The sequence below is a fragment of the Scyliorhinus torazame genome, chromosome 22, assembly GCF_047496885.1.
Source record: "Scyliorhinus torazame isolate Kashiwa2021f chromosome 22, sScyTor2.1, whole genome shotgun sequence".
Classification (NCBI taxonomy): Eukaryota; Metazoa; Chordata; class Chondrichthyes; order Carcharhiniformes; family Scyliorhinidae; genus Scyliorhinus; species Scyliorhinus torazame.
In genome coordinates this window covers 112,326,429-112,351,279 of record NC_092728.1, presented here as the reverse complement: position 1 = coordinate 112,351,279, position 24,851 = coordinate 112,326,429, and the positions used below count along the sequence as shown (strand labels likewise).

Genomic DNA, 24,851 nt, shown 5'->3' with positions numbered 1-24,851 from the left:
TCCCCCTCCCTGCCCAGGTCCCCGGTCCCCCCCCCCTGCCCAGGTCCCCGGTCACCCCCCTGCCCAGGTCCCAGGTCCCCCCACCCCCTGCCCAGGCCCCCCCCCCCGCCCAGGTCCCCACCCCCCCCTGCCCAGGTCCCCACCCCCCCCTGCCCAGGTCCCCACCCCCCCCTGCCCAGGTCCCCACCCCCCCCCTGCCCAGGTCCCCTCCCCTCCTGCCCAGGTCCCCTCCCCCCCCTCCCCCTCCCCCTCCCCCTGCCCAGGTCCCCGGTCCCCCCCCCCCCTGCCCAGGTCCCAGGTCCCCGTCCCCCCCTGCCCAGGTCCCCTCCCCTCCCCTCCCCTCCCCCCCCCCCCCTGCCCAGGTCCCCTCCCCCCTCCCCCTCCCCTCCCCCCCCTCCTGCCCAGGTCCCCTGCCCAGGTCCCCTCCCCCCCCCTCCCGCGTGCCCAGGTCCCCCCTCCCCCCCCTGCCCAGGTCCCCCCCCCCCCTGCCCAGGTCCCCCCTCCCCTGCCCAGGTCCCCCCCCTCCCCCCCTCTGCCCAGGTCCCCCCCTCCCCCCCCCTGCCCAGGTCCCCCCCCGCCCTGCCCAGGTCTCCCCCCCTCCTGCCCAGGTCCCCCCTCCCCCCCACCTGCCCAGGTCCCTCTCCCCTGCCCAGGTCCCCCCTAACCCCCCCCCTGCCCAGGTCCCCCCTCCCCCCACCCCCGTGCCCAGGTCCCCCCCCCCCCTGCCCAGGTCCCCCCCCCCTGCCCAGGTCCCCCCTAACCCCCCCCTGCCCAGGTCCCCCCTCCCCCCCCCCTGCCCAGGTCCCCCCTAACCCCCCCCTGCCCAGGTCCCCCCTAACCCCCCCCGCCCAGGTCCCCCCCCCCCCCTGCCCAGGTCCCCCCCCCCCCCCGCCCAGGTCTCTCCCCCCCCCCCCCCCCCCCGAGGTTGATGCCTGGAAACTGGCCAATTCAGTGAATTACAGGAAATCAGAGGCTGGATTCTCCGATTTGAAGACTAAGTGGTGACGCCGGAATGGGAATAACGGCGTTTTACGCCAGAACAAACGGCGCAAAGCTGCACCGATCCTCTATCTGGCGGGGGGGGGGGGGGGGGGGGCTAGCAGGCGCGCAGCGTAGAGACCCCGGCTTTACCTGCGGATATGGCCGCAGAATTGCCGGGTCCGTGGCCACTCGCACGCGTGGCAGTGGCTGCACCTTGCGACATGGTGCCGGCCACACGCGGACACGGCCTGTCAAATACTGTCCTCAGTAACCCTCCTCGCCACCCCGGGACCACCCCCCACCAGTGCCCCTAGCCCCCGCCCCCCCCCGTAGAATGCTCTCGCACCCACGCCCCCACCCCACCCACCCCAGCAGACTGTGGTGACTCAGTCCGCAGCCCCCACACCGGGTTAAGGAAAATAAAAGAATGTGTTCCACGCCGACAGGAAGTCAGCCCATCGGGGGCGGAGCATCAGGGGGAGGGTCTCAGCTGATGTCCTGATGCCGTGCGGCGAGGGGCCGGAGCATTGCAAAGGTGGCGGTGTCCGCGATTTCGGCACAAACGGGGATTCTCAGGCCGATTGCCAAATGCGATTTTGCCCCAGATCATTCAAATCTTCCAACTACTTCATAAAGACTTCTGTTGCCCCAAATGTCCAGATTTCGAACGTTAACGTTGGGCATGGGAAAAGAGGCTGAGTCAGATTGACAGGTGGGTTAATGTTGAGGCACGGTGAGCAGGAGGAGAGTAACTCACTGTGTGTCCAGCTGCCTTCACAACCTGGTGTGTCGAAAAGGGAAATGCCTCATTGGTTAGGTCAGTGTCGAGAACATCCTGTAACACCAAGCGACTGCGAAGGAGAAAGTAACAATCACCATGTCACATCAACCAGAACAGGAGCACCGCACAAGCCAGCTGCTGCCCACTCCCTCCGTCACTCCCTCCCTCACTCCCTCCCTCACTCACTCCCTCCCTCCTTCACTCCCTCCCTCCCTCCTCCCTCACTCTGCCAGACCCTTTCATGCATCCTTTCCCACAGTCCAAGGTCATTCTCCTGAACACCCCCTGCCCTGGGCCCCTCCAGAAGGCACCCTCCCTCACCCATTCCCTAATCCTGACTAATTTAATCTCTGGAGGTGTTCACCATTCACTCAATTTATGTTTAATGCGCGATCGAATTCCATATTTTACAGAGCTGACATGGTGGCAAACAGTGATTCTGCTGCCTCACAGTCCCAGGGACCTGGGTTAACACTGCTGTCTTACAGTGCCAGGGATCCGGGTTAACACTGCTGTCTCACAGTGCCAGGGAAACGGGTTAACACTGCTGTCTCACAGTGCCAGGGACCCGGGTTAACACTGCTGTCTCACAGTGCCAGGGACCCGGGTTAACACTGCAGTCTCACAGGGTCAGGGACCCGGGTTAACACTGCAGTCTCACAGTGCCAGGGACCCGGGTTAACACTGCTGTCTCACAGTGCCAGGGACCCGGGTTAACACTGCAGTCTCACAGTGCCAGGGACCCGGGTTAACACTGCAGTCTCACAGGGCCAGGGACCCGGGTTAACACTGCAGTCTCCCGGGGCCAGGGACCCGGGTTAACACTGCAGTCTCCCGGGGCCAGGGACCCGGGTTAACACTGCTGTCTCACTGCGCCAGGGACCCGGATTAACACTGCTGTCTCACAGAACCAGGGACCTGGGTTAACATTGCTGCCTCACAGTGCCAGGGACCTGGGTTAACACTGCTGTCTCACAGTCCCAGGGACCTGGGTTAACACTGCTGTCTCACAGGGCCAGGGACCCGGGTTAAGACTGCTGTCTCACAGTGCCAGGGACCCGGGTTAACACTGCTGTCTCACAGTGCCAGGGACTCGGGTTAACACTGCTGTCTCACAGTGCCAGAGACCTGGGTTAACACTGCTGTCTCACAGTGCCAGGGACCCGGGTTAACACTGCTGTCTCACAGCGCCAAGGACCCAGGTTAACACTGCTGCCTCACAGAGCCAGGGACCCGGGTTAACACTGCTGTCTCACAGTGCCAGGGGTTAACACTGCTCTCTCACAGTGCCTGGGACCAGGGTTAACACTGCTGTCTCACAGTGCCAGGGGTTAACACTGCTGTCTCACAGTGCCAGGGACCTGGGTTAACACTGCTGTCTCACAGTGCCAGGGGCCTGGGTTAATACTGCTGCCTCACAGAGCCAGGGACCTGGGTTAACACTGCTGTCTCACAGTGCCAGGGACAGGGGTTAACACTGCTGTCACACAGTGCCAGGGACCCGGGTTAACACTGCTGTCTCACATGGCCAGGGACCCGGGTTAACACTGCTGTCTCACTGCGTCAGGGACCCGGGTTAACACTGCTGTCTCACAGAGCCAGGGACCTGGGTTAACATTGCTGCCTCACAGTGCCAGGGACCTGGGTTAACACTGCTGTCTCACAGTGCCAGGGACCCAGGTTAGCACTGCTGTCTCACAGTGCCAGGGACCCGGGTTAACACTGCTGCCTCACAGTGCCAGGGACGCGGGTTAACACTGCTGTCTCACAGTGCCAGGGACCTGGGTTAACACTGCTGTCTCACAGTGCCAGGGGCCTGGGTTAATACTGCTGCCTCACAGAGCCAGGGACCCGGGTTAACACTGCTATCTCACACTGCCAGGGGCCTGGGTTAACACTGCTGTCTCACAATGCCAGGGCCCCGGGTTAACACTGCTGTCTCACAGTGCCAGGGACCCGGGTTAACACTGCTGCCTCACAGTGCCTGGGACCCGGGTTAACACTGCTGCCTCACAGAGCCAGGGACCTGGGTTAACACTGCTATCTCACAGTGCCAGGGGCCTGGGTTAACACTGCTGTCTCACAGTGCCAGGGACCTGGGTTAACACTGCTGTCTCACAGTGCCAGGGACCCGGGTTAACACTGCTGTCTCACAGCGCCAGGGTCCCAGGTTCGATTCCCCGCTGGGTCACTGTCTGTGCGGAGTCTGCATGTTCCCCCGTGTCTGCGTGGGTTCCTCCGGGTGCTCCGGTTTCCTCCCACAGCCCAAAGATGCGCAGGTTAGGTGGATTGGCCATGATAAACTGCGCCTTAGTGTCCAGAAGGGTTAGCTGGGGTCACTTGGGTTGCAGGGATAGGGTGGGAAGTGGGCTAGGTAGGGGGCTCTTTCAGAGGGTTGGTGGAGACCCGATGGGCCGCGTGGTTTCCTTTGGCACTGTAATAATTCTACAATTTTGCCCCATTCCCAACAGGAATCTATCAATCTCAGATTGAAAATGCCAACTGATCTCCCGGAGAAATTACGCCCCCACCCAGCCCCCCAGCATTTCTGTAGACAGGTGTTTGCAAATTTCACCCCTGGAAATGCTGGTTTGAATTTTATTTACCACTCAATCAACATCACAAAATACAGAATATCCGGGATTATCACCATGCTGCTTGGGGAATCTTGCTGTGTACAAATTGTCTGCTGTGTTTCCTACATAAGAATTCATTGGCTTTGAGGTGTTCAGTGAAAGGAACAATAGAAATTGGGAGTCTCTTTGCCTGACCGTATGATTTTCAAAACTTTGATTGAATCCCCCTTAACCGTCTACATTCCAGCAAATACAATCTGAATCGGTTTAATCTCTCGGCCTAATTTAACTCCAGGCCTCATTCTGGGAAATCTACACTGAGCTCCCTCCGGGTCAGTAAATCCTTCCCAGGGCCCTTCCAAGGGCCCTTTGGATTTCGGCGGCAGCGGTGCGCAGGGGCCCTCTGGGAGGTGAGTACTTACTTTAAAAAGCTGAGAACATCTAAGACACTCAGAAGGTAAGAAGGTAAGTAAGTGATTTTTACTTATTTTCACTTTTATACCTTTTTTCAAATTGTGTGTGTCGGGGGGAAACTGAAGTGACATCACAGAAAAGCTGTGGCCAGAGTGGCTGGTTGGGATTCTACCCTAAATTTAAAAAAAAATTTGAGTATTTGGTAACTAATTAAACATAATAACTTAATTATAATTTAGAGGGATATCTAAGCCAGAGATCGGAGAATATTATAGTTAGCTGTCGCATTTCTATTAGAAATCTAGTGCTAGGAAACAGATAGTTGACAGTAACTTTGAAATTTTTTTTAAAATATTTTTTTAAAAAGACAAATTTTAATTTTAATTAATTGACGCAATGTCAGTTAGAGGGGTGCTGTGCTCTGACTGTGAGATGTGGCAGGTCCGGGAGGCTTCCTGCGTCCCGGATGGCTTCATCTGCAGAAAGTGCACCCAACTGGAGCTCCTCACAGACCGCATGGTTCGGTTGGAACAGCAATTGGATGCACTTAGGAGCATGCAGGTGGCGGAAAGCGTCATAGATCGCAGTTATGTAAATGTGGTCACACCCAAGGTGCAGGCAGAGAAATGGGTGACCACCAGAAAGGGCAGGCAGTCAGTGCAGGAATCCCCTGTGGTTGTCCCCCTCTCGAACAGATATACCCCTTTGGATACTGTCGGGGGGGATAGCCTATCAGGGGAAAACAGCAGCAGCCAGAGCAGTGGCACCACGGCTGGCTCTGATGTTCAGAAGGGAGGGTCAAAGCGCAGAAGAGTAATAGTAATAGGGGACTCTATAGTCAGGGGCACAGATAGGCGCTTCTGTGGACGTGAAAGAGACTCCAGGATGGTATGTTGCCTCCCTGGTGCCAGGGTCCAGGATGTATCCAAACGGGAAGAGGGAATCCTGAAGGGGGAGGGCAAACAGGCAGAGGTCGTTGTACATATTGGTACTAACGACATAGGCAGGAAGGGGCATGAGGTCCTGCAGCAGGAGTTCAGGGAGCTAGGCAGAAAGTTAAAAGACAGGACCTCGAGGGTTGTAATCTCGGGATTACTCCCTGTGCCACGTGCCAGTGAGGCTAGAAATAGGAAGATAGAGCAGCTAAACACGTGGCTAAACAGCTGGTGTAGGAGGGAGGGTTTCCATTATCTGGACCACTGGGAGCTCTTCCGGGGCAGGTGTGACCTGTATAAGAAGGACGGGTTGCATCTAAACCGGAGAGGCATAAATATCCTGGCCGCGAGGTTTGCTAGTGTCACACGGGAGGGTTTAAACTAGTATGGCAGGGGGGTGGGCACGGGAGCAATAGGTCAGAAGGTGAGAGCATTGAGGGAGAACTAGGGAATAGGGACAGTGTGGCTCTGAGGCAGAGCAGACGGGGAGAAGTTGCTGAACACAGCGGGTCTGGTGGCCTGAAGTGCATATGTTTTAATGCAAGGAGCATTACGGGTAAGGCAGATGAACTTAGAGCTTGGATTACTACTTGGAACTATGATGTTGTTGCCATTACAGAGACCTGGTTGAGGGAAGGGCAGGATTGGCAGCTAAACGTTCCAGGATTTAGATGTTTCAGGCGGGATAGAGGGGGATGTAAAAGGGGAGGCGGAGTTGCGCTACTTGTTCGGGAGAATATCACAGCTGTACTGCAAGAGGACACCTCAGAGGACAGTGAGGCTATATGGGTAGAGATCAGGAATAAGAAGGGTGCAGTCACAATGTTGGGGGTTTACTACAGGCCTCCCAACAGTCAGCGGGAGATAGAGGAGCAGATAGGTAGACAGATATTGGAAAAGAGTAAAAACAACAGGGTTGTGGTGATGGGAGACTTCAACTTCCCCAATATTGACTGGGACTCACTTAGTGCCAGGGGCTTAGACGGGGCGGAGTTTGTAAGGAGCATCCAGGAGGGCTTCTTAAAACAATATGTAGACAGTCCAACTAGGGAAGGGGCGGTACTGGACCTGGTATTGGGGAATGAGCCCGGCCAGGTGGCAGATGTTTCAGTAGGGGAGCATTTCGGTAACAGTGACCACAATTCAGTAAGTTTTAAAGTACTGGTGGACAAGGATAAGAGTGGTCCGAGGATGTATGTGCTAAATTGGGGGAAGGCTAATTATAACAATATTAGGCGGGAACTGAAGAACATAGATTGGGGGCGGATGTTTGAGGGCAAATCAACATCTGACATGTGGGAGGCTTTCAAGTGGCAGTTGAAAGGAATACAGGACCGGCATGTTCCTGTGAGGAAGAAAGATAAATACGGCAATTTTCGGGAACCTTGGATGACGAGAGATATTGTAGGCCTCGTCAAAAAGAAAAAGGAGGCATTTGTCAGGGCTAAAAGGCTGGGAACAGACGAAGCCTGCGTGGAATATAAGGAAAGTAGGAAGGAACTTAAGCAAGGAGTCAGGAGGGCTAGAAGGGGTCACGAAAAGTCATTGGCAAATAGGGTTAAGGAAAATCCCAAGGCTTTTTACACGTACATAAAAAGCAAGAGGGTAGCCAGGGAAAGGGTTGGCCCACTGAAGGATAGGCAAGGGAATCTATGTGTGGAGCCAGAGGAAATGGGCGAGGTACTAAATGAATACTTTGCATCAGTATTCACCAAAGAGAAGGAATTGGTAGATGTTGAGTCTGGAGAAGGGGGTGTAGATAGCCTGGGTCACATTGTGATCCAAAAAGACGAGGTGTTGGGTGTCTTAAAAAATATTAAGGTAGATAAGTCCCCAGGGACTGATGGGATCTACCCCAGAATACTGAAGGAGGCTGGAGAGGAAATTGCTGAGGCCTTGACAGAAATCTTTGGATCCTCGCTGTCTTCAGGGGATGTCCCGGAGGACTGGAGAATAGCCAATGTTGTTCCTCTGTTTAAGAAGGGTAGCAAGGATAATCCCGGGAACTACAGGCCGGTGAGCCTTACTTCAGTGGTAGGGAAATTACTGGAGAGAATTCTTCGAGACACGATCTACTCCCATTTGGAAGCAAATGGACGTATTAGTGAGAGGCAGCACGGTTTTGTGAAGGGGAGGTCGTGTCTCACTAACTTGATAGAGTTTTTCGAGGAGGTCACTAAGATGATTGATGCAGGTAGGGCAGTAGATGTTATCTATCTGGACTTCAGTAAGGCCTTTGACAAGGTCCCTCATGGTAGACTAGTACAAAAGGTGAAGTCACACGGGATCAGGGGTGAGCTGGCAAGGTGGATACAGAACTGGCTAGGCCATAGAAGGCAGAGAGTAGCAATGGAGGGATGCTTTTCTAATTGGAGGGCTGTGACCAGTGGTGTTCCACAGGGATCAGTGCTGGGACCTTTGCTCTTTGTAGTATATATAAATGATTTGGAGGAAAATGTAACTGGTCTGATTAGTAAGTTTGCAGACGACACAAAGGTTGGTGGAATTGCGGATAGCGATGAGGACTGTCAGAGGATACAGCAGGATTTAGTTTGTTTGGAGACTTGGGCGGAGAGATGGCAGATGGAGTTTAATCCGGACAAATGTGAGGTAATGCATTTTGGAAGGTGTAATGCAGGTAGGGAATATGTGAACAGTGAATGGTAGAACCCTCAAGAGTATTGAAAGTCTGAGAGATCTAGGACTACAGGTCCACAAGTCACTGAAAGGGGCAACACAGGTGGAGAAGGTAGTCAAGAAGGCATACGGCATGCTTGCGTTCATTGGCCGGGGCATTGAGTATGAGAATTGGCAAGTCATGTTGCAGCTGTATAGAACCTTAGTTATGCAACACTTGGAGTATAGTGTTCAATTCTGGTCGCCACACTACCAGAAGGATGTGGAGGCTTTAGAGAGGGTGCAGAAGAGATTTACCAGAATGTTGCCTGGTATGGAGGGCATTAGCTATGAGGAGCGATTGAATAAACTCGGTTTGTTCTCACTGGAACGAAGGAGGTTGAGGGGAGACCTGATAGAGGTATACAAAATTATGAGGGGCATAGACAGAGTGGATAGTCAGAGGCTTTTACCCAGGGTAGAGGGGTCAATTACTAGGGGCATAGGTTTAAGGTGAGAGGGGCAAGGTTTAGAGTACAAGTTTTTTACGCAGAGGGTAGTGGGTGCCTGGAACTCGCTACCGGAGGAGGTAGTGGAAGCAGGGACGATAGGGACATTTAAGGGGCATCTTGACAAATATATGAATAGGATGGGAATAGTAGGATACGGACCCAGGAAGTGTAGAAGATTGTAGTTTAGTCGGGCAGCATGGTCGGCACGGGCTTGGAGGGCCGAAGGGCCTGTTCCTGTGCTGTACATTTCTTTGTTCTTTGTTGGGTGTGGAGCCCGGATCTGCTCCCAGTAACTCCAGCTGTGGTCTATCCAGGGACTTGTGTAACTGAAGCAAGACCTCCACCCCACCCCGCCCCCCACCCCACCCCCACGCCCATATTTGGCTTTCTATTCCATCATCTGAGTCATTAATAAATACAGAGGACAGTTGAGGCCCCAACGCAGATCTTTGTGGGTCACACTTGTCATTCTGCTAATTCGAGGACCAGCCTTTTATCCCTACTCTCGGTGTAATCTCAGCCACTCAGCCAATTTCCCAATCAGATCAATAATTTACCTTCAATTCCATTCTGACCGTTAATCATTGTTTTAATCTTCATTGTCACAAGTAGGCTTACATTAACATTGCAATGAAGTTACTGTGAAAAGCCCCTAGTCGCCACATTCCGGCCCCTGTTCGGGTACACGGGGAGAATTCAGAATGTCCAATTCACCCAACAGCACGTCTTTGGACTGTGGGAGGAAACCGGAGCACCCGAAGGAAACCCACGCAGACACGGGGAGAACGTGCAGACTCCGCACAGACAGTGACCCTGGTGCTGTGAAGCAACAGTGCTAACCACTGTGCTACCGTCCTCCCACCCCCCACCAACAATGTTGGTGCCGCAGACACATATCAGCCCTGTCTTTGAACCCCCTCCTCCACCCCCCCCCTCCCCCTCCGCTTATCCTTCAATCAGCACCATGAGCCACGCATTTGCACACCTCTTGGGTCCCTGCACGCTGATCATTCCCAATTCCTCTGAGCAATCAACAAGTTGGCAGTTGAACCTCTGGTCCTGAAGAACGGAGCTAATATGGGTCCAGTTGTGTTGGGCCACCCCACCTCCGACTGCCAAGTAATAGCCATCACCTGCAGCAGAGCAGAACACAAGGTCAGAGACCGGTTAGCATCGCCCAGGCACAGCTAACAACATCAGACAGTGGGAGGAATGACAGCTCAGGACACAGACAAGGCCCTCAGCCAAACATGCTCAAAATCCAGTTAGCCAACTGCACAGATTAAACACACTTCCTCTGGATGTCAATGTGATTCAATTACTGTTGTTAGTGGATGCTTAAAAAGATAAAGCTGAGAAAGAGAAAGAGCGAAAGCCTCAGCCTCGAGCTATAGCTGTTCAACTGAGTTAGTGCAGCACAAACAGGCCACATACACTGAGCAGCAAATTAATCCCAGTCAGCATCGCTGCCAAGGACTAAACGTACGTTCATTTTGAATGACTGACTGAACCAGTCACATTCTCATAACTCTGATATAAATAATCAGAAATACACAACCACAAAATCATAACAGCCTTTTGAGTGACAGTCACTACAGAGGGAGCATTAGTAGCCTTATGCTGTACCTGTCCTGGGAGTGTTTGATGGGGACAGTGTAGAGGGAGCTTTACTCTGTATCTAACCCCGTGCTGCACCTGTCCTGGGAGTGTTTGATGGGGACAGTGTAGAGGGAGCTTTACTCTGTATCTCACCCCGTGCTGTACCTGTCCTGGGAGTGTTTGATGGGGACAGTGTAGAGGGAGCTTTACTCTGTATCTAACCCCGTGCTGTACCTGTCCTGGGAGTGTTTGATGGGGACAGTGTAGAGGGAGCTTTACTCTGTATCTAACCCCGTGCTGCACCTGTCCTGGGAGTGTTTGATGGGGACAGTGTAGAGGGAGCTTTACTCTGTATCTAACCCCGTGCTGTACCTGTCCTGGGAGTGTTTGATGGGGACAGTGTAGAGGGAGCTTTACTCTGTATCTAACCCCGTGCTGTACCTGTCCTGGGAGTGTTTGATGGGGACAGTGTAGAGGGAGCTTTACTCTATATCTAACCCCGTGCTGTACCTGTCCTGGGAGTGTTTGATGGGGACAGTGTAGAGGGAGCTTTACTCTGTATCTAACCCCGTGCTGTACCTGTCCTGGGAGTGTTTGATGGGGACAGTGTAGAGGGAGCTTTACTCTGTATCTAACCCCGTGCTGCACCTGTCCTGGGAGTGTTTGATGGGGACAGTGTAGAGGGAGCTTTACTCTGTATCTCACCCCGTGCTGTACCTGTCCTGGGAGTGTTTGATGGGGACAGTGTAGAGGGAGCTTTACTCTGTATCTAACCCCGTGCTGTACCTGTCCTGGGAGTGTTTGATGGGGACAGTGTAGAGGGAGCTTTACTCTGTATCTAACCCCGTGCTGCACCTGTCCTGGGAGTGTTTGATGGGGACAGTGTAGAGGGAGCTTTACTCTGTATCTAACCCCGTGCTGTACCTGTCCTGGGAGTGTTTGATGGGGACAGTGTAGAGGGAGCTTTACTCTGTATCTAACCCCGTGCTGTACCTGTCCTGGGAGTGTTTGATGGGGACAGTGTAGAGGGAGCTTTACTCTATATCTAACCCCGTGCTGTACCTGTCCTGGGAGTGTTTGATGGGGACAGTGTAGAGGGAGCTTTACTCTGTATCTAACCCCGTGCTGTACCTGTCCTGGGAGTGTTTGATGGGGACAGTGTAGAGGGAGCTTTAATCTGTATCTAACCCCGTGCTGTACCTGTCCTGGGGGTGTTTGATGGGGACAGTGTAGAGGGAGCTTTACTCTGTATCTAACCCCGTGCTGTACCTGTCCTGGGAGTGTTTGATGGGGACAGTGTAGAGGGAGCTTTACTCTGTATCTAATCCCATGCTGTACCTGTCCTGGGAGTGTTTGATGGGGACAGTGTAGAGGGAGCTTTACTCTGTATCTAACCCCGTGCTGTACCTGTCCTGGGAGTGTTTGATGTGGACAGTATAGAGGGAGCTTTACTCTGTATCTAACCCCGTGCTGTACCTGTCCTGGGAGTGTTTGATGGGGACCGTGTAGAGGGGGCTTTACTCTGTATCTAACCCCGTGCTGTACCTGTCCTGGGAGTGTTTGATGGGGACAGTGTAGAGGGAGCTTTATCTGTATCTAACCCCGTGCTGAACCTGTCCTGGGAGTGTTTGATGGGGACAGTGTAGAGGGAGCTTTACTCTGTGTCTAATCCTGTGCAGTACCTGTTCTGGGAGTGTTTGATGGGGACAGTGTAGAGGGAGCTTTACTCTGTATCTAACCCTGTGCTGTACCTGTCCTGGGAGTGTTTGATGGGGACAGTGTAGAGGGAGCTTTACTCTGTATTTAACCCCGTGCTGTACCTGTCCTGGGAGTGTTTGATGGGGACAGTGCAGAGGGAGCTTTACTCTGTATCTAACCCAGTGCTGGAGCTGTCCTGGGAGTGTTTAATGGGGACAGTGTAGAGGGAGCTTTACTCTGTATCTGACCCCGTACTGTACCTGGCCTGGGAGTGTTTAATGGGGACAGTGTAGAGGGAGCTTTACTCTGTATCTAACCCCGTGCTGTACCTGTCCTGGGAGTGTTTGATGGGGACAGTGTAGAGGGAGCTTTACTCTGTATCTAACCCCGTGCTGTACCTGTCCTGGGAGTGTTTGATGGGGACAGTGCAGAGGGAGCTTTACTCTGTATCTAACCCAGTGCTGGAGCTGTCCTGGGAGTGTTTAATGGGGACAGTGTAGAGGGAGCTTTACTCTGTATCTAACCCCGTGCTGTACCTGTCCTGGGAGTGTTTGTTGGGGACAATGTGGAGAGAGCTTTACTCTGTATCTAACCCCGTGCTGTAACTGTCCTGGGAGTGTTTGATGGGGACAGTGTAGAGAGAACTTTACTCTGTATCTAACCCCGTGCTGTACCTGTCCTGGGAGTGTTTGATGGGGACAGTGTAGAGGGAGATTTACTCTGTATCTAACCCCGTGCTGTACCTGTCCTGGGAGTGTTTGATGGGGACAGTGTAGAGGGAGCTTTACTCTGTATCTAACCCGTGCTGTACCTGTCCTGGGAGTGTTTGATGGGGACAGTGTAGAGGGAGCTTTACTCTGTATCTAACCCCGTGCTGTACCTGTCCTGGGAGTGTTTGATGGGGACAGTGTAGAGGGAGCTTTACTCTGAAGTGACATCACAGAAAAGCTGTGACCCGAGTGGCTGGTTTGGATTCTACACTAAATTAAAAAAATTAAGCATTGGTAACTAATTAAACATAATAACTTAATTATAATTTAGAGGGGTATCTAAGCCAGAGATCGGAGAGTACTATATTTAGCTTTCGCATTTCTATTAGAAATCTAGTGCTAGGAAACAGATAGTTAACAGTAACTTTGAAATTTAAAAAAATATATATATTTTTTTTAAAAATGTTTTTTTTAAATTTTAATTTTAATTAATTGACGCAATGTCAGTTAGAGGGGTGCAGTGCTCTGACTGTGAGATGTGGCAGGTCCGGGAGGCTTCCTGCGTCCCGGATGGCTTCATCTGCAGAAAGTGCACCCAACTGGAGCTCCTCACAGACCGCATGGTTCGGTTGAAGCAGCAATTGGATGCACTTAGGAGCATGCAGGTGGCGGAAAGCGTCATAGATCGCAGTTATATAAATGTGGTCACACCCAAGGTGCAGGCAGAGAAATGGGTGACCACCAGAAAGGGCAGGCAGTCAGTGCAGGAATCCCCTGTGGTTGTCCCCCTCTCGACCAGGTATACCCCTTTGGATACTGTCGGGGGGGGATAGCCTATCAGGGGAAAACAGCAGCAGCCAGAGCAGTGGCACCACGGCTGGCTCTGATGTTCAGAAGGGAGGGTCAAAGCGCAGAAGAGCAATAGTAATAGGGGACTCTATAGTCAGGGGCACAGATAGGCGCTTCTGTGGACGTGAAAGAGACTCCAGGATGGTATGTTGCCCCCCTGGTGCCAGGATCCAGGATGTCTCCGAACGGGTAGAGGGCATCCTGAAGGGGGAGGGCAAACAGGCAGAGGTCGTTGTACATATTGGTACTAACGACATAGGCAGGAAGGGGCATGTGGTCCTGCAGCAGGAGTTCAGGGAGCTAGGCAGAAAGTTAAAAGACAGGACCTCTAGGGTTGTAATCTCGGGATTACTCCCTGTGCCACGTGCCAGTGAGGCTAGAAATAGGAAGATAGAGCAGCTAAACACGTGGCTAAACAGCTGGTGTAGGAGGGAGGGTTTCCGTTATCTGGACCACTGGGAGCTCTTCCGGGGCAGGTGTGACCTATATAAGGACGGGTTGCATCTAAACCGGAGAGGCATAAATATCCTGGCCGCGAGGTTTGCTAGTGTCACACGGGAGGGTTTAAACTAGTATGGCAGGGGAGTGGGCACGGGAGCAATAGGTCAGAAGGTGAGAGCATTGAGGGAGAACTAGGGAATAGGGACAGTGGGGCTCTGAGGCAGAGCAGACAGGGAGAAGTTGCTGAACACAGCGGGTCTGGTGGCCTGAAGTGCATATGTTTTAATGCAAGAAGTATTACGGGTAAGGCAGATGAACCGAGAGCTTGGATTAGTACTTGGAACTATGATGTTGTTGCCATTGCAGAGACCTGGTTGAGGGAAGGGCAGGATTGGCAGCTAAACGTTCCAGGATTTAGATGTTTCAGGCGGGATAGAGGGGGATGTAAAAGGGGAGGCGGAGTTGCGCTACTGGTTCGGGAGAATATCACAGCTGTACTGCGGGAGGACACCTCAGTGGGCAGTGAGGCTATATGGGTAGAGATCAGGAATGAGAAGGGTGCAGTCACAATGTTGGGGGTTTACTACAGGCCTCCCAACAGCCAGCGGGAGATAGAGGAGCAGATAGGTAGACAGATTTTGGAAAAGAGTAAAAACAACAGGGTTGTGGTGATGGGAGACTTCAACTTCCCCAATATTGACTGGGACTCAGTGCCAGGGGCTTAGACGGGGCGGAGTTTGTAAGGAGCATCCAGGAGGGCTTCTTAAAACAATATGTAGACAGTCCAACTAGGGAAGGGGCGGTACTGGACCTGGTATTGGGGAATGAGCCCGGCCAGGTGGTAGATGTTTCAGTAGGGGAGCATTTCAGTAACAGTGACCACAATTCAGTAAGTTTTAAAGTACTGGTGGACAAGGATAAGAGTGGTCCTAGGATGAATGTGCTAAATTGGGGGAAGGCTAATTATAACAATATTAGGCGGGAACTGAAGAACATAGATTGGGGGCGGATGTTTGAGGGCAAATCAACATCTGACATGTGGGAGGCTTTCAAGTGTCAGTTGAAAGGAATTCAGGACCGGCATGTTCCTGTGAGGAAGAAGGATAAATACGGCAATTTTCGGGAACTTGGATAACAAGAGATATTGTAGGCCTCGTCAAAAAGAAAAAGGAGGCATTTGTCAGGGCTAAAAGGCTGGGAACAGACGACGCCTGCGTGGAATATAAGGAAAGTAGGAAGGAACTTAAGCAAGGAGTCAGGAGGGCTAGAAGGGGTCACGAAAAGTCATTGGCAAATAGGGTTAAGGAAAATCCCAAGGCTTTTCACACGTACATAAAAAGCAAGAGGGTAGCCAGGGAAAGGGTTGGCCCACTGAAGGATAGGCAAGGAAATCTATGTGTGGAGCCAGAGGAAATGGGCGAGGTACTAAATGAATACTTTGCATCAGTATTCACCAAAGAGAAGGAATTGGTAGATGTTGAGTCTGGAGAAGGGGGTGTAGATAGCCTGGGTCACATTGTGATCCAAAAAGACGAGGTGTTGGGTGTCTTAAAAAATATTAAGGTAGATAAGTCCCCAGGGACTGATGGGATCTACCCCAGAATACTGAAGGAGGCTGGAGAGGAAATTGCTGAGGCCTTGACAGAAATCTTTGGATCCTCACTGTCTTCAGGGGATGTCCTGGAGGACTGGAGAATAGCCAATGTTGTTCCTCTGTTTAAGAAGGGTAGCAAGGATAATCCAGGGAATTACAGGCCGGTGAGCCTTACTTCAGTGGTAGGGAAATTACTGGAGAGAATTCTTCGAGACACGATCTACTCCCATTTGGAAGCAAATGGACGTATTAGTGAGAGGCAGCGGTTTTGTGAAGGGGAAGTCGTGTCTCACTAACTTGATAGAGTTTTTTGAGGAGGTCACTAAGATGATTGATGCAGGTAGGGCAGTGGATGTTGTCTATATGGACTTCAGTAAGGCCTTTGACAAGGTCCCTCATGGTAGACTAGTACAAAAGGTGAAGTCACACGGGATCAGGGGTGAGCTGGCAAGGTGGATACAGAACTGGCTAGGTCATAGAAGGCAGAGAGTAGCAATGGAAGGATGCTTTTCTAATTGGAGGGCTGTGACCAGTGGTGTTCCACAGGGATCAGTGCTGGGACCTTTGCTCTTTGTAGTATATATAAATGATTTGGAGGAAAATGTAACTGGTCTGATTAGTAAGTTTGCAGACGACACAAAGGTTGGTGGAATTGCGGATAGCGATGAGGACTGTCAGAGGATACAGCAGGATTTAGATTGTTTGGAGACTTGGGCGGAGAGATGGCAGATGGAGTTTAATCCGGACAAATGTGAGGTAATGCATTTTGGAAGGTCTAATGCAGGTAGGGAATATACAGTGAATGGGAGAACCCTCAAGAGTATTGAAAGTCAAAGAGATCTAGGAGTACAGGTTCACAGGTCATTGAAAGGGGCAACACAGGTGGAGAAGGTAGTCAAGAAGGCATACGGTATGCTTGCCTTCATTGGCCGGGGCATTGAGTATAGGAATTGAAAGTCATGTTGCAGCTGTATAGAACCTTAGTTAGGCCACACTTGGAGTATAGTGTTTAATTTTGGTCGCCACACTACCAGAAGGATGTGGAGGCTTTAGAGAGGGTGCAGAAGAGATTTACCAGAATGTTGCCTGGTATGGAGGGCATTAGCTATGAGGAGCGGTTGAATAAACTCGGTTTGTTCTCACTGGAACGAAGGAGGTTGAGGGGAGACCTGATAGAGGTCTACAAAATTATGAGGGGCATAGACAGAGTGGATAGTCAGAGGCTTTTCCCCAGGGTAGAGGGGTCAATTACTAGGGGGCATAGGTTTAAGGTGGGAGGGGCAAGGTTTAGAGTAGATGTACGAGGCAAGTTTTTTACGCAGAGGGTAGTGGGTGCCTGGAACTCGCTACTGGAGGAGGTGGTGGAAGCAGGGACGATAGTGACATTTAAGGGGCATCTTGACAAATACATGAATAAGATGGGAATAGAGGGATACGGACCCAGGAAGTGTAGAAGATTGTAGTTTAGTCGGGCAGCATGGTCGGCACGGGCTTGGAGGGCCGAAGGGCCTGTTCCTGTGCTGTACATTTCTTTGTTCTTTGTTCTGTATCTAACCCCATGCTGGAGCTGTCCTGGGAGTGTTTAATGGGGACAGTGTCTAGGGAGCTTTACTCTGTATCTGACACCGTCCTGTCCCTGTCCTGGGAGTGTTTGATGGGGACAGTGTAGAGGGAGTTTTACTCTGTATCTAACGCGTGCTGTACCTGTCCTGGGAGTGTTTGATGGGGACAGTGTAGAGGGAGCTTTACTCTGTATCTAACCCCGTGCTGTACCTGTCCTGGGAGTGTTTGATGGGGACAGTGTAGAGGGAGCTTTACTCTGTATCTAAATCCCGTGCTGTACCTGTCCTGGGAGTGTTTGATGGGGACAGTGTAGACAGTGCTTTACGCTGTATCTAACCCAGTGCTGGAGCTGTCCTGGGAGTGTTTGATGGGGACAGTGTCGAGGGAGCTTTACTCTGTATCTGACCCCGTACTGCACCTGTCCTGGGAGTGTTTAATGGGGACAGTGTAGAGGGAGCTTTACTCTGTATCTAACCCCGTGCTGTACCTGTCCTGGGAGTGTTTGGTGGGGACAGTGTAGAGGGAGCTTTACTCTGTATCTAACCCCGTGCTGTACCTGTCCTGGGAGTGTTTGATGGGGACAGTGTAGAGGGAGCTTTACTCTGTATCTAACCCCGTGCTGTACCTGTCCTGGGAGTGTTTGATGGGGACAGTGTAGAGGGAGCTTTCCTCTGTATGTAACCCCGTGCTGTACCTGTCCTGGGAGTGTTTGATGGGGACAGTGTAGAGGGAGCTTTACTCTCTATCTAACCCCGTGCTGTACCTGTCCTGGGAGTGTTTGATGGGGACAGTGTAGAGGGAGCTTTACTCTGTATCTAACCCCGTGTTGTACCTGTCCTGGGAGTGTTTGATGGGGACAGTGTAGAGGGAGCTTTACTCTGTATCTAACCCCGTGTTGTACCTGTCCCGGGAGTGTTTGACGGGGCAAACTTTCATCTTTTCATGGTCTTTAGTTTTCTGTGACTGTTGGGTGCTTTTTAATACGCACAATAATATTCAGCCCTTTTCAAGTCTGTACCCCTCTGGAAGAAGGAGCTAAGCTGTTACCAAAGCTGAGGAAACCGCCGGTGTAATCATACTTGTTTGGTCCATTTTGAGGTTACCTTCGAAGGCGGGTGTGAGCGCTGATCCCTCTGCCGAGCTCTCAATTCGACTAACTGTGAGGTCGCTCTCCGTCCCACCGCGACTGTTCAGCATACAAGTGTAAACAGTTTTACCTGAACACAAACGGCAACATTTAATTCTCACTTAAGCTGTTGTTAAATTAAATACTGAGATCTGAGCATCAAAACACAACAGAAAACTAAAAACACAAAGATCAGGACAGTTATACATGAAGATCCCATAGTGTAACAAAAAAAGATGGAGAGGGGGAGGGGGAGAGGAAAAGGGGGAGAGGGGGAGGGGAGAGGGGAAGGGGGAGAGCAAGGGGGAGAGCAAGGGGGAGAGGGGAAGGGGGAGAGGAAAAGGGGGAGGGGGAGGGGGAGGAGGAGGGGGAGAGGGAGGAGGGGGAGAGGGAGGAGGGGGGGAGGGGAAGGGGAGAGGAAAAGGGGGAGAGCGGAAGAGGGAGAGGGGAAGGGGGAGAGGAAAAGGGGGAGGGGGAGGAGGAGGGGAGGGGGGAAGAGGGTGGAGGGGGAGAGGGGAAGGGGAGAGGAAGAGGGGAGATGGAGGGGAGGGGAGAGGGGAAGGGGAGATGGAGGGGAGGGGAGAGGGGAAGGGGAGAGGGAGGGAGGGGGAAAGGGTGGGGGGAGGGGAGTCGGGGTGGGAGATAGGGGGTGAGCAGGGGGAAGGGGCGAGGAAAAGGGGGCGAGGAAAAGGGGGCGAGGAAAAGGGGGCGAGGAAAAGGGGCGAGGAAAAGGGGGGGAAGGAGAGGGGGAGGCGGGGAGGGGAGGCGGGGAGGGGGAGAGGGGTTGAGCAGGGGGGAGACGGGTGTGGGGGAGGGGGGAAGGGGAGAGGAAAAGGGGGTGAGGGCAATGGTGGCGGGGGTGGGGAGGAGGGGGAGGGGAGGGGGGTGTGGGGAGGGGTGGCGGGGGAGGCGGCGGGAGAGGGGGAGGGGGAGAGGGAGGGAGCGGGGGAGGGGAGGCTGGTGTGGGGGGTAGGGTTGGCGGGGGGTGGGGGTGGCAGGAGGGGGGGTGGGGATATAACAATATATGTGCCAGTGACAAATATAGAGATTTTAAAATACCTATTGACGTGCTGACATCAGCAGAAAACAGCCAATCCGCTGCCTTTTTAGCCTCCAGGCCCAGCAGGTAGAACTTGCCAAAATAGGACATGTCGAAGACGGCAGCTGTGTCCCGGCACCTTTCACACTCAAACTTAATCTGCACCAACCACAATAACGTGAGACTGATCCGGACATCGCTGGAAACAAGCGGCTGGACTCGAGGGAAGCTGTAATCCCCCTGGGTCCTGAACCGCACTCCACCCCCCAGGGCCATGGTGGGTGCAGTTAGCCCACACACACACAGTCATAGACACAGTCAGTCAATGACACACACACAGTCCGAGACATAGTCACAGATAGTCACAGTCACACACATGCAGTCAGACACATGCAGTCAGACACACGCACACGCAGTCAGACACACGCACACGCAGTCAGACACACACACATGCAGTCAGACACACGCACACGCAGTCATACACACGCACACGCAGTCAGACACACGCACACGCAGTCAGATACAAGCACAGTCACACACAGCAGACAGACGGATCACGTGATATTCTATCTGGCATGTGGAGTGCTAATAAATGACGCTCAGTATACATCAACATCTGATTTATCCTCGATATCTGCAGCCTTCACTCACTCGGTTGGTTAGGTGGCTGCACTTCACGTATCAGTGGCAGAAATATTCAACCTCTCTGAACTGATGAGAGTGAAATAGGAGATCATTCCTACCTGCTTATGGTGTAGCGGGAAGTCAAAGGTGTAATCGTTCCGTAGTAACTCATTATATCTGTAATTGTCATGCTGTTTGCTGCCGTAGGCTCCGTAATAATCATAATTTAGAATCTAATTCAGAGTCACAAGAGAAGAGAAAGATCAATAATGAGCCAGAGAGAGAGAGAGCGAGGGAGAAAGAGAGAGGCAGACAGTGATGACAGAGAGAGTGAGGGAGAGAGAGACAGATAGTGATGCGACCATCATTTCACACGAGACGGACAATTGAACAGTGGTTTTAATCAGCTAGAACAGTGCCTGCCTGCGACTGCTCTGTACTGAGAGCCGCCTACAGGGCAGCAGCTCTATATACCTCCCCCAAGGGGGCAGTGCCCACAAGGGCACCAACATGATACAATGCGGTGTAATACAATACAATGGTCCATAGGTGGAGCCCACAAGGGCAACAACATAGTACAATGTAATGTAATGCAATACAATGGTGAATGGTTGCCGCAATACATTCACCACATTCACCCCCTGTTCAAAAATTGAAGTCCAGCGGGGGTGAAATGGCTCACAGGTGGAGTCTGTCCGGCGCCCTGATCGTGCGCTGCGATTGCCTGAGCTCTGGTTTCGCTGTGGGCACGGGTGTTGAACTCGTCGATGCGGGCATGAGTGTTGACTCCGGGAGCGTGTCTTCTGGAGCTTCACCCCTGTAGGTCGGCGATGGAGGGAGGGTGTGTGTGTGTGTGTGTGGGGGGGGGGTGTAGGCCATGCAGGGGCGGGGGCACTGTTTGGTGTAGATTGGGGGGGGGGGTAGGTGATGGTCATAGGCGATCCTGCGGGTGCCAGGTCCCGGAGGGAGGCCGTATCTTGTCGGCCATCGGGGTGTGCCACGTAGGCATACTGGCGGGTTGGCGTGAAGGAGCTGGACCCTCTCGACCAGGGAGTCGGACTTATGGCTCCTCACATGTTTTCGGAGGAGTAGGGGCCCCGGTGTCGTCAACCAGGCCGGAAGCGAGACCCTGGAGGTGGATTTTCTAGGGAAACCAAATAGGCGGTCATGAGGGGTCTCGTTCGTGGCTGTGCAAACGAGTGGCCTAATGGAGTGGAGCGCTTCAGGGAGGACCTTCTGCCAGTGGGAAGCTGGGAGATTCCAGACCGTAGGGCCAGAAGGACGGCCTTCCAGACCGTCGCGTTCTCCCTCTCCATCTGTCCGTGTCCCGGGGGTTATAACTGGTAGTCCTGCTCGAGGCGATGCCCTTACCGAGCAGGTACTGACCCAGCTCGTCGCTCATAAACGAGGAGCCTCGGTCACTGTGGACGCAAGTGGGGAAACCGAACAGGGTGAAGATGCTGTGCAGGGGCGTAATGATGGTGGCCGCGGTCATGTCGGGGCAGGGGATTGCAAAGGGAAGCGGGAGAACTCATCAACGACGTTGAGAAAATATGCATTGCGGTTGGGAGGGGCCCTTTGAAATCAATACTGAGGCGCTCGTAGGGCCGGGTGCCTTCACCAGCTGGGCCTTATCTGGTCGATAGAAGTGCGGCTTACACTCCGTGCAGATTTGGCAGTCCCTGGTCATGACCCTGACCTCCTCGGTGGAGTAGGGCAGGTTGTGGGCCTTGATGTAGTGGAGAAGCCAGGTGACCGCCGGGTGGCAGAGGTCGTTGTGGATGGCCCGGAGTCGGTCATCTTGCGCGCTGGCGCATGTGCCACGGGACAGGGCACCTGGGGGCTCATTGAGCTTCCCAGGACGATACACTATATCATAATTATAGGTGGAGAGTTCGATCCTCCACCTCAAGATTTTATCGTTCTTGATCTTGCCCCGCTGCGTGTTGTCGAACACGAAGGCTACCGACCGTTGGTCGGTGACGAGGGTAAACCTCCTACCAGCGAGGTAGCGCCTACAATGCCGTACAGCTTCCTCAATGGCTTGAGCTTCTTTTTCGACTGAAGTGGGTCGAATCTCGGAGGCGTTGCGGGTACGGGAGAAAAAGGGTACGGGTCTGCCTGCCTGATTAAGGGTAGCGGTGAGGGCGACCTCTGACGCGTCGCTCTCCACCTGAAAGGGGATGGACTCGTCCACCGCGTGCATCGCGGCTTTGGCAATATCGGCCTTGATGCGGCTGAAGGCCTGGCGGTCCTCAGCTGTCAGTGGGAAGATGGTGGTCCGCATAGTTGGGGACCCACTGGACATAATAGGAAAAGAACCCGAGGCATCTTTTTAGGGCCTTGGGGCAGTGGGGGAGGGGGAGTTGCAGGAGGGGGCGCATGCGGTCGGGGTTGGGCCCTAGGACTCCGTTTTCCACGACGTAGCCGAGGATGGCCAGTCGGATTGTGCGGAAAACAGATTTCTCCTCGTTATAAGTGAGGTTGAGGGCTTGGGCGGTTTGGAGAAACTTCCGAAGGTTGGCGTCGTGGTCCTGCTGGTCGTGGCCGCAGACGGAAATGTGGCCCGCAGCCCGTACTGGTCCACCATTCGGTCCATCGTTCTTTGGAAGACCGAGACCCCGTTGGTGTCGCTGAAGGTGACCCAGAGGAAGTGGAAGAGGCGGCCGTCTGCCTCAAAGGCGATCCCCCGGGCGGATTGGGAGCTGGTGGTATGCGGACTTCAGATCTACCGTGGAGAACACCCAGTAGTGTGCAATCTGATTCACCATGTCCGCTATCCGGGGAAGGGAGTACGCATCGAGGTGCGTGTACCGGTTTATGGTTTGGCTGTAGTCTACAACCATCCAGTTCTTCTCCCCAGTCCTGACGACCACCACCTGGGTTCTCTAGGGGCTATTACTGGCCTCGATGATCCCTTCCGTCAAGAGCCGCTGGACCTCTGACTTGATAAAAGTCCTGTCCTGGGCACTGTACCGCCTGCTCCTGGTGGTGACGAGTTTACAGTCAGCGGTGAGGTTCGCGAAGAGTGGGGGAGGGTCGACCTTCAGGGTCGCGAGGCTACATACGGTGAGAGGGGGTAGGGGCCCGCCGAACTTCAGGTTTAGACTCCTGAGGTTGCACTGGAAGTCCAGTCCCAACAGGAGAGGAGTGCAGAGATCGGGGAGTACATATAGTTTAAAATTGGCGTACTCGGCGCCCTGTATCGCGAGGTTTGCGACACAGTACCCCCGGATCTGCACTGAGTGCGATCCAGAAGCGAGGGAGATTGTTTGAAATGCGGGGGAGATTTGGAGAGAACAGCGCCTTCCCGTGTCTGGGTGTATGAAGCTCTCCGTGCTCCCAGAGACAAACAGGCAGGGCGTTTCGTGCCCATTGACCCGGATGGTCATCATCGAGTTCCTGAGGTGCTTTGGCCGTGATTGGTCGAGGGTGACCGCGCAGAGTTGCCGGTAGCCGGCGTGGTTGGAGGTGGTGGGGTAGTCCCAAGATGGCGGCCCCCGTGAGTCGCACGTGTCGGGCCATGTTGGAGATGGCGGCCCCAGTGAGTCACACCGTGTTGGACGGTGATGAAGATGGCGGCCAAGATGGCGGCCCCCGTGAGTCGCACGTGTTGGGCCATGTTGGAGATGGCGGCCCCAGTGAGTCACACCGTGTTGGGTAGAGTCGAAGATGGCTTCCCCCACGGACAACACGAGGCAGATGACGCGTCCGGAGGGGGCAGAGCCGGCAGGCACGCAGGCCACGCTACGGGGTCTGCGGGCCTGAGTCTGAGACTCGGGCCTGTGATTTGGAGGTCTTGGACCTGGCCAGGCAAACTTTGGTACAGTGTCCTTTGTTGCTGCAGCCGCTGCAGGTCGCGTTCCGAGCCGGACAGCGCTGCCTGGGGTGCTGGTGCTGGCCGCAGAAATAGCAGGGCAGCGCCCCGGGTTGGGCGGGCAGCCGCGCGGCACAGGCCTGGGGTACTCTCTGGTCAGGTGTCCACGAGGGGGTCGCGTGGTCGGAGGGGAAAGCGTTGAGGCTCTGAAACGCTACTTCTAGGGAGGTGGTAGTTTTTACCGTCTCTTCTAGGTCGAGGGCGCCCTTCTCGAGCAGGCGCTGTCTGACGTAGTTGGACTGGACTCCAGCCAGATATGCGTCCTGGACGGCGAGTTCCATGTGTTGAGAGGCCGTGACGGCCTGGTAGTTGCAGCTTCGCGCGAGGACTTTCAGGTTGCGTAGGTACTCCTCCACCGATTCCCCGGGGCGTTGGCAGCGAGTGGTGAGGAGATGCCGCGCGAACACTTGTTCACCGGCCTCACATTTTGCATTTTCAGGATCGCAACCGCGTCTGCGTATGTGATCGCTTCCTCGATTTGCACGGAGATTCTGTGGCTCACCCGGGCGTGGAAGAGGCTCAGCTTCTGTTCGGCGGTGACGGTAGGCGAGGAGGAGGCGGCGAGGTAGGCCTCAAAACAGCGGAGCCAGTGCAAAAAAATCCCTTTGGCTTCAGCGGCCTGTGGGTCGAGTTCCAGTCGGTCAGGTTTGAGGGCGGCTTCCATCGCGATGTTGGAGCTGATTAAACTGATGCGACCATCAATTCACACGAGATGGAGAGTTGAAATGAACGGTGGTTTTAATCAGCTAGAACTGTGCCTGCCTGCGACTGCTCTGCACTGAGAGCTTCCTACAGGACAGCAGCTCTGTATACCTCCCCCAAGGGGGCGGAGCCCACAAGGGCACCAACATGATACAATGCGGTGTAATACAATACAATGGTCCATAGGTGGAGCCCACAAGGGCAACAACATAGT

At 53.6% G+C, this 24,851-nt stretch overlaps 1 protein-coding gene across 1 annotated transcript in view; it reads right to left on the bottom strand.

Annotated features, from left to right (window-relative positions):
- Positions 1–24,851, bottom strand: part of sardh (sarcosine dehydrogenase) — a 170,475-nt gene that overhangs the window by 48,577 nt on the left and 97,047 nt on the right. Inside the window, exons 12-16 of the mRNA XM_072488950.1 lie at positions 20,178–20,273; positions 19,455–19,593; positions 18,373–18,486; positions 9,801–9,948; positions 1,739–1,832 (exon numbers count right to left, since the gene is read on the bottom strand). Coding sequence (XP_072345051.1) covers positions 1,739–1,832; positions 9,801–9,948; positions 18,373–18,486; positions 19,455–19,593; positions 20,178–20,273 — 591 coding nt within the window. The remainder of the gene's footprint in view (positions 1–1,738; positions 1,833–9,800; positions 9,949–18,372; positions 18,487–19,454; positions 19,594–20,177; positions 20,274–24,851) is intronic.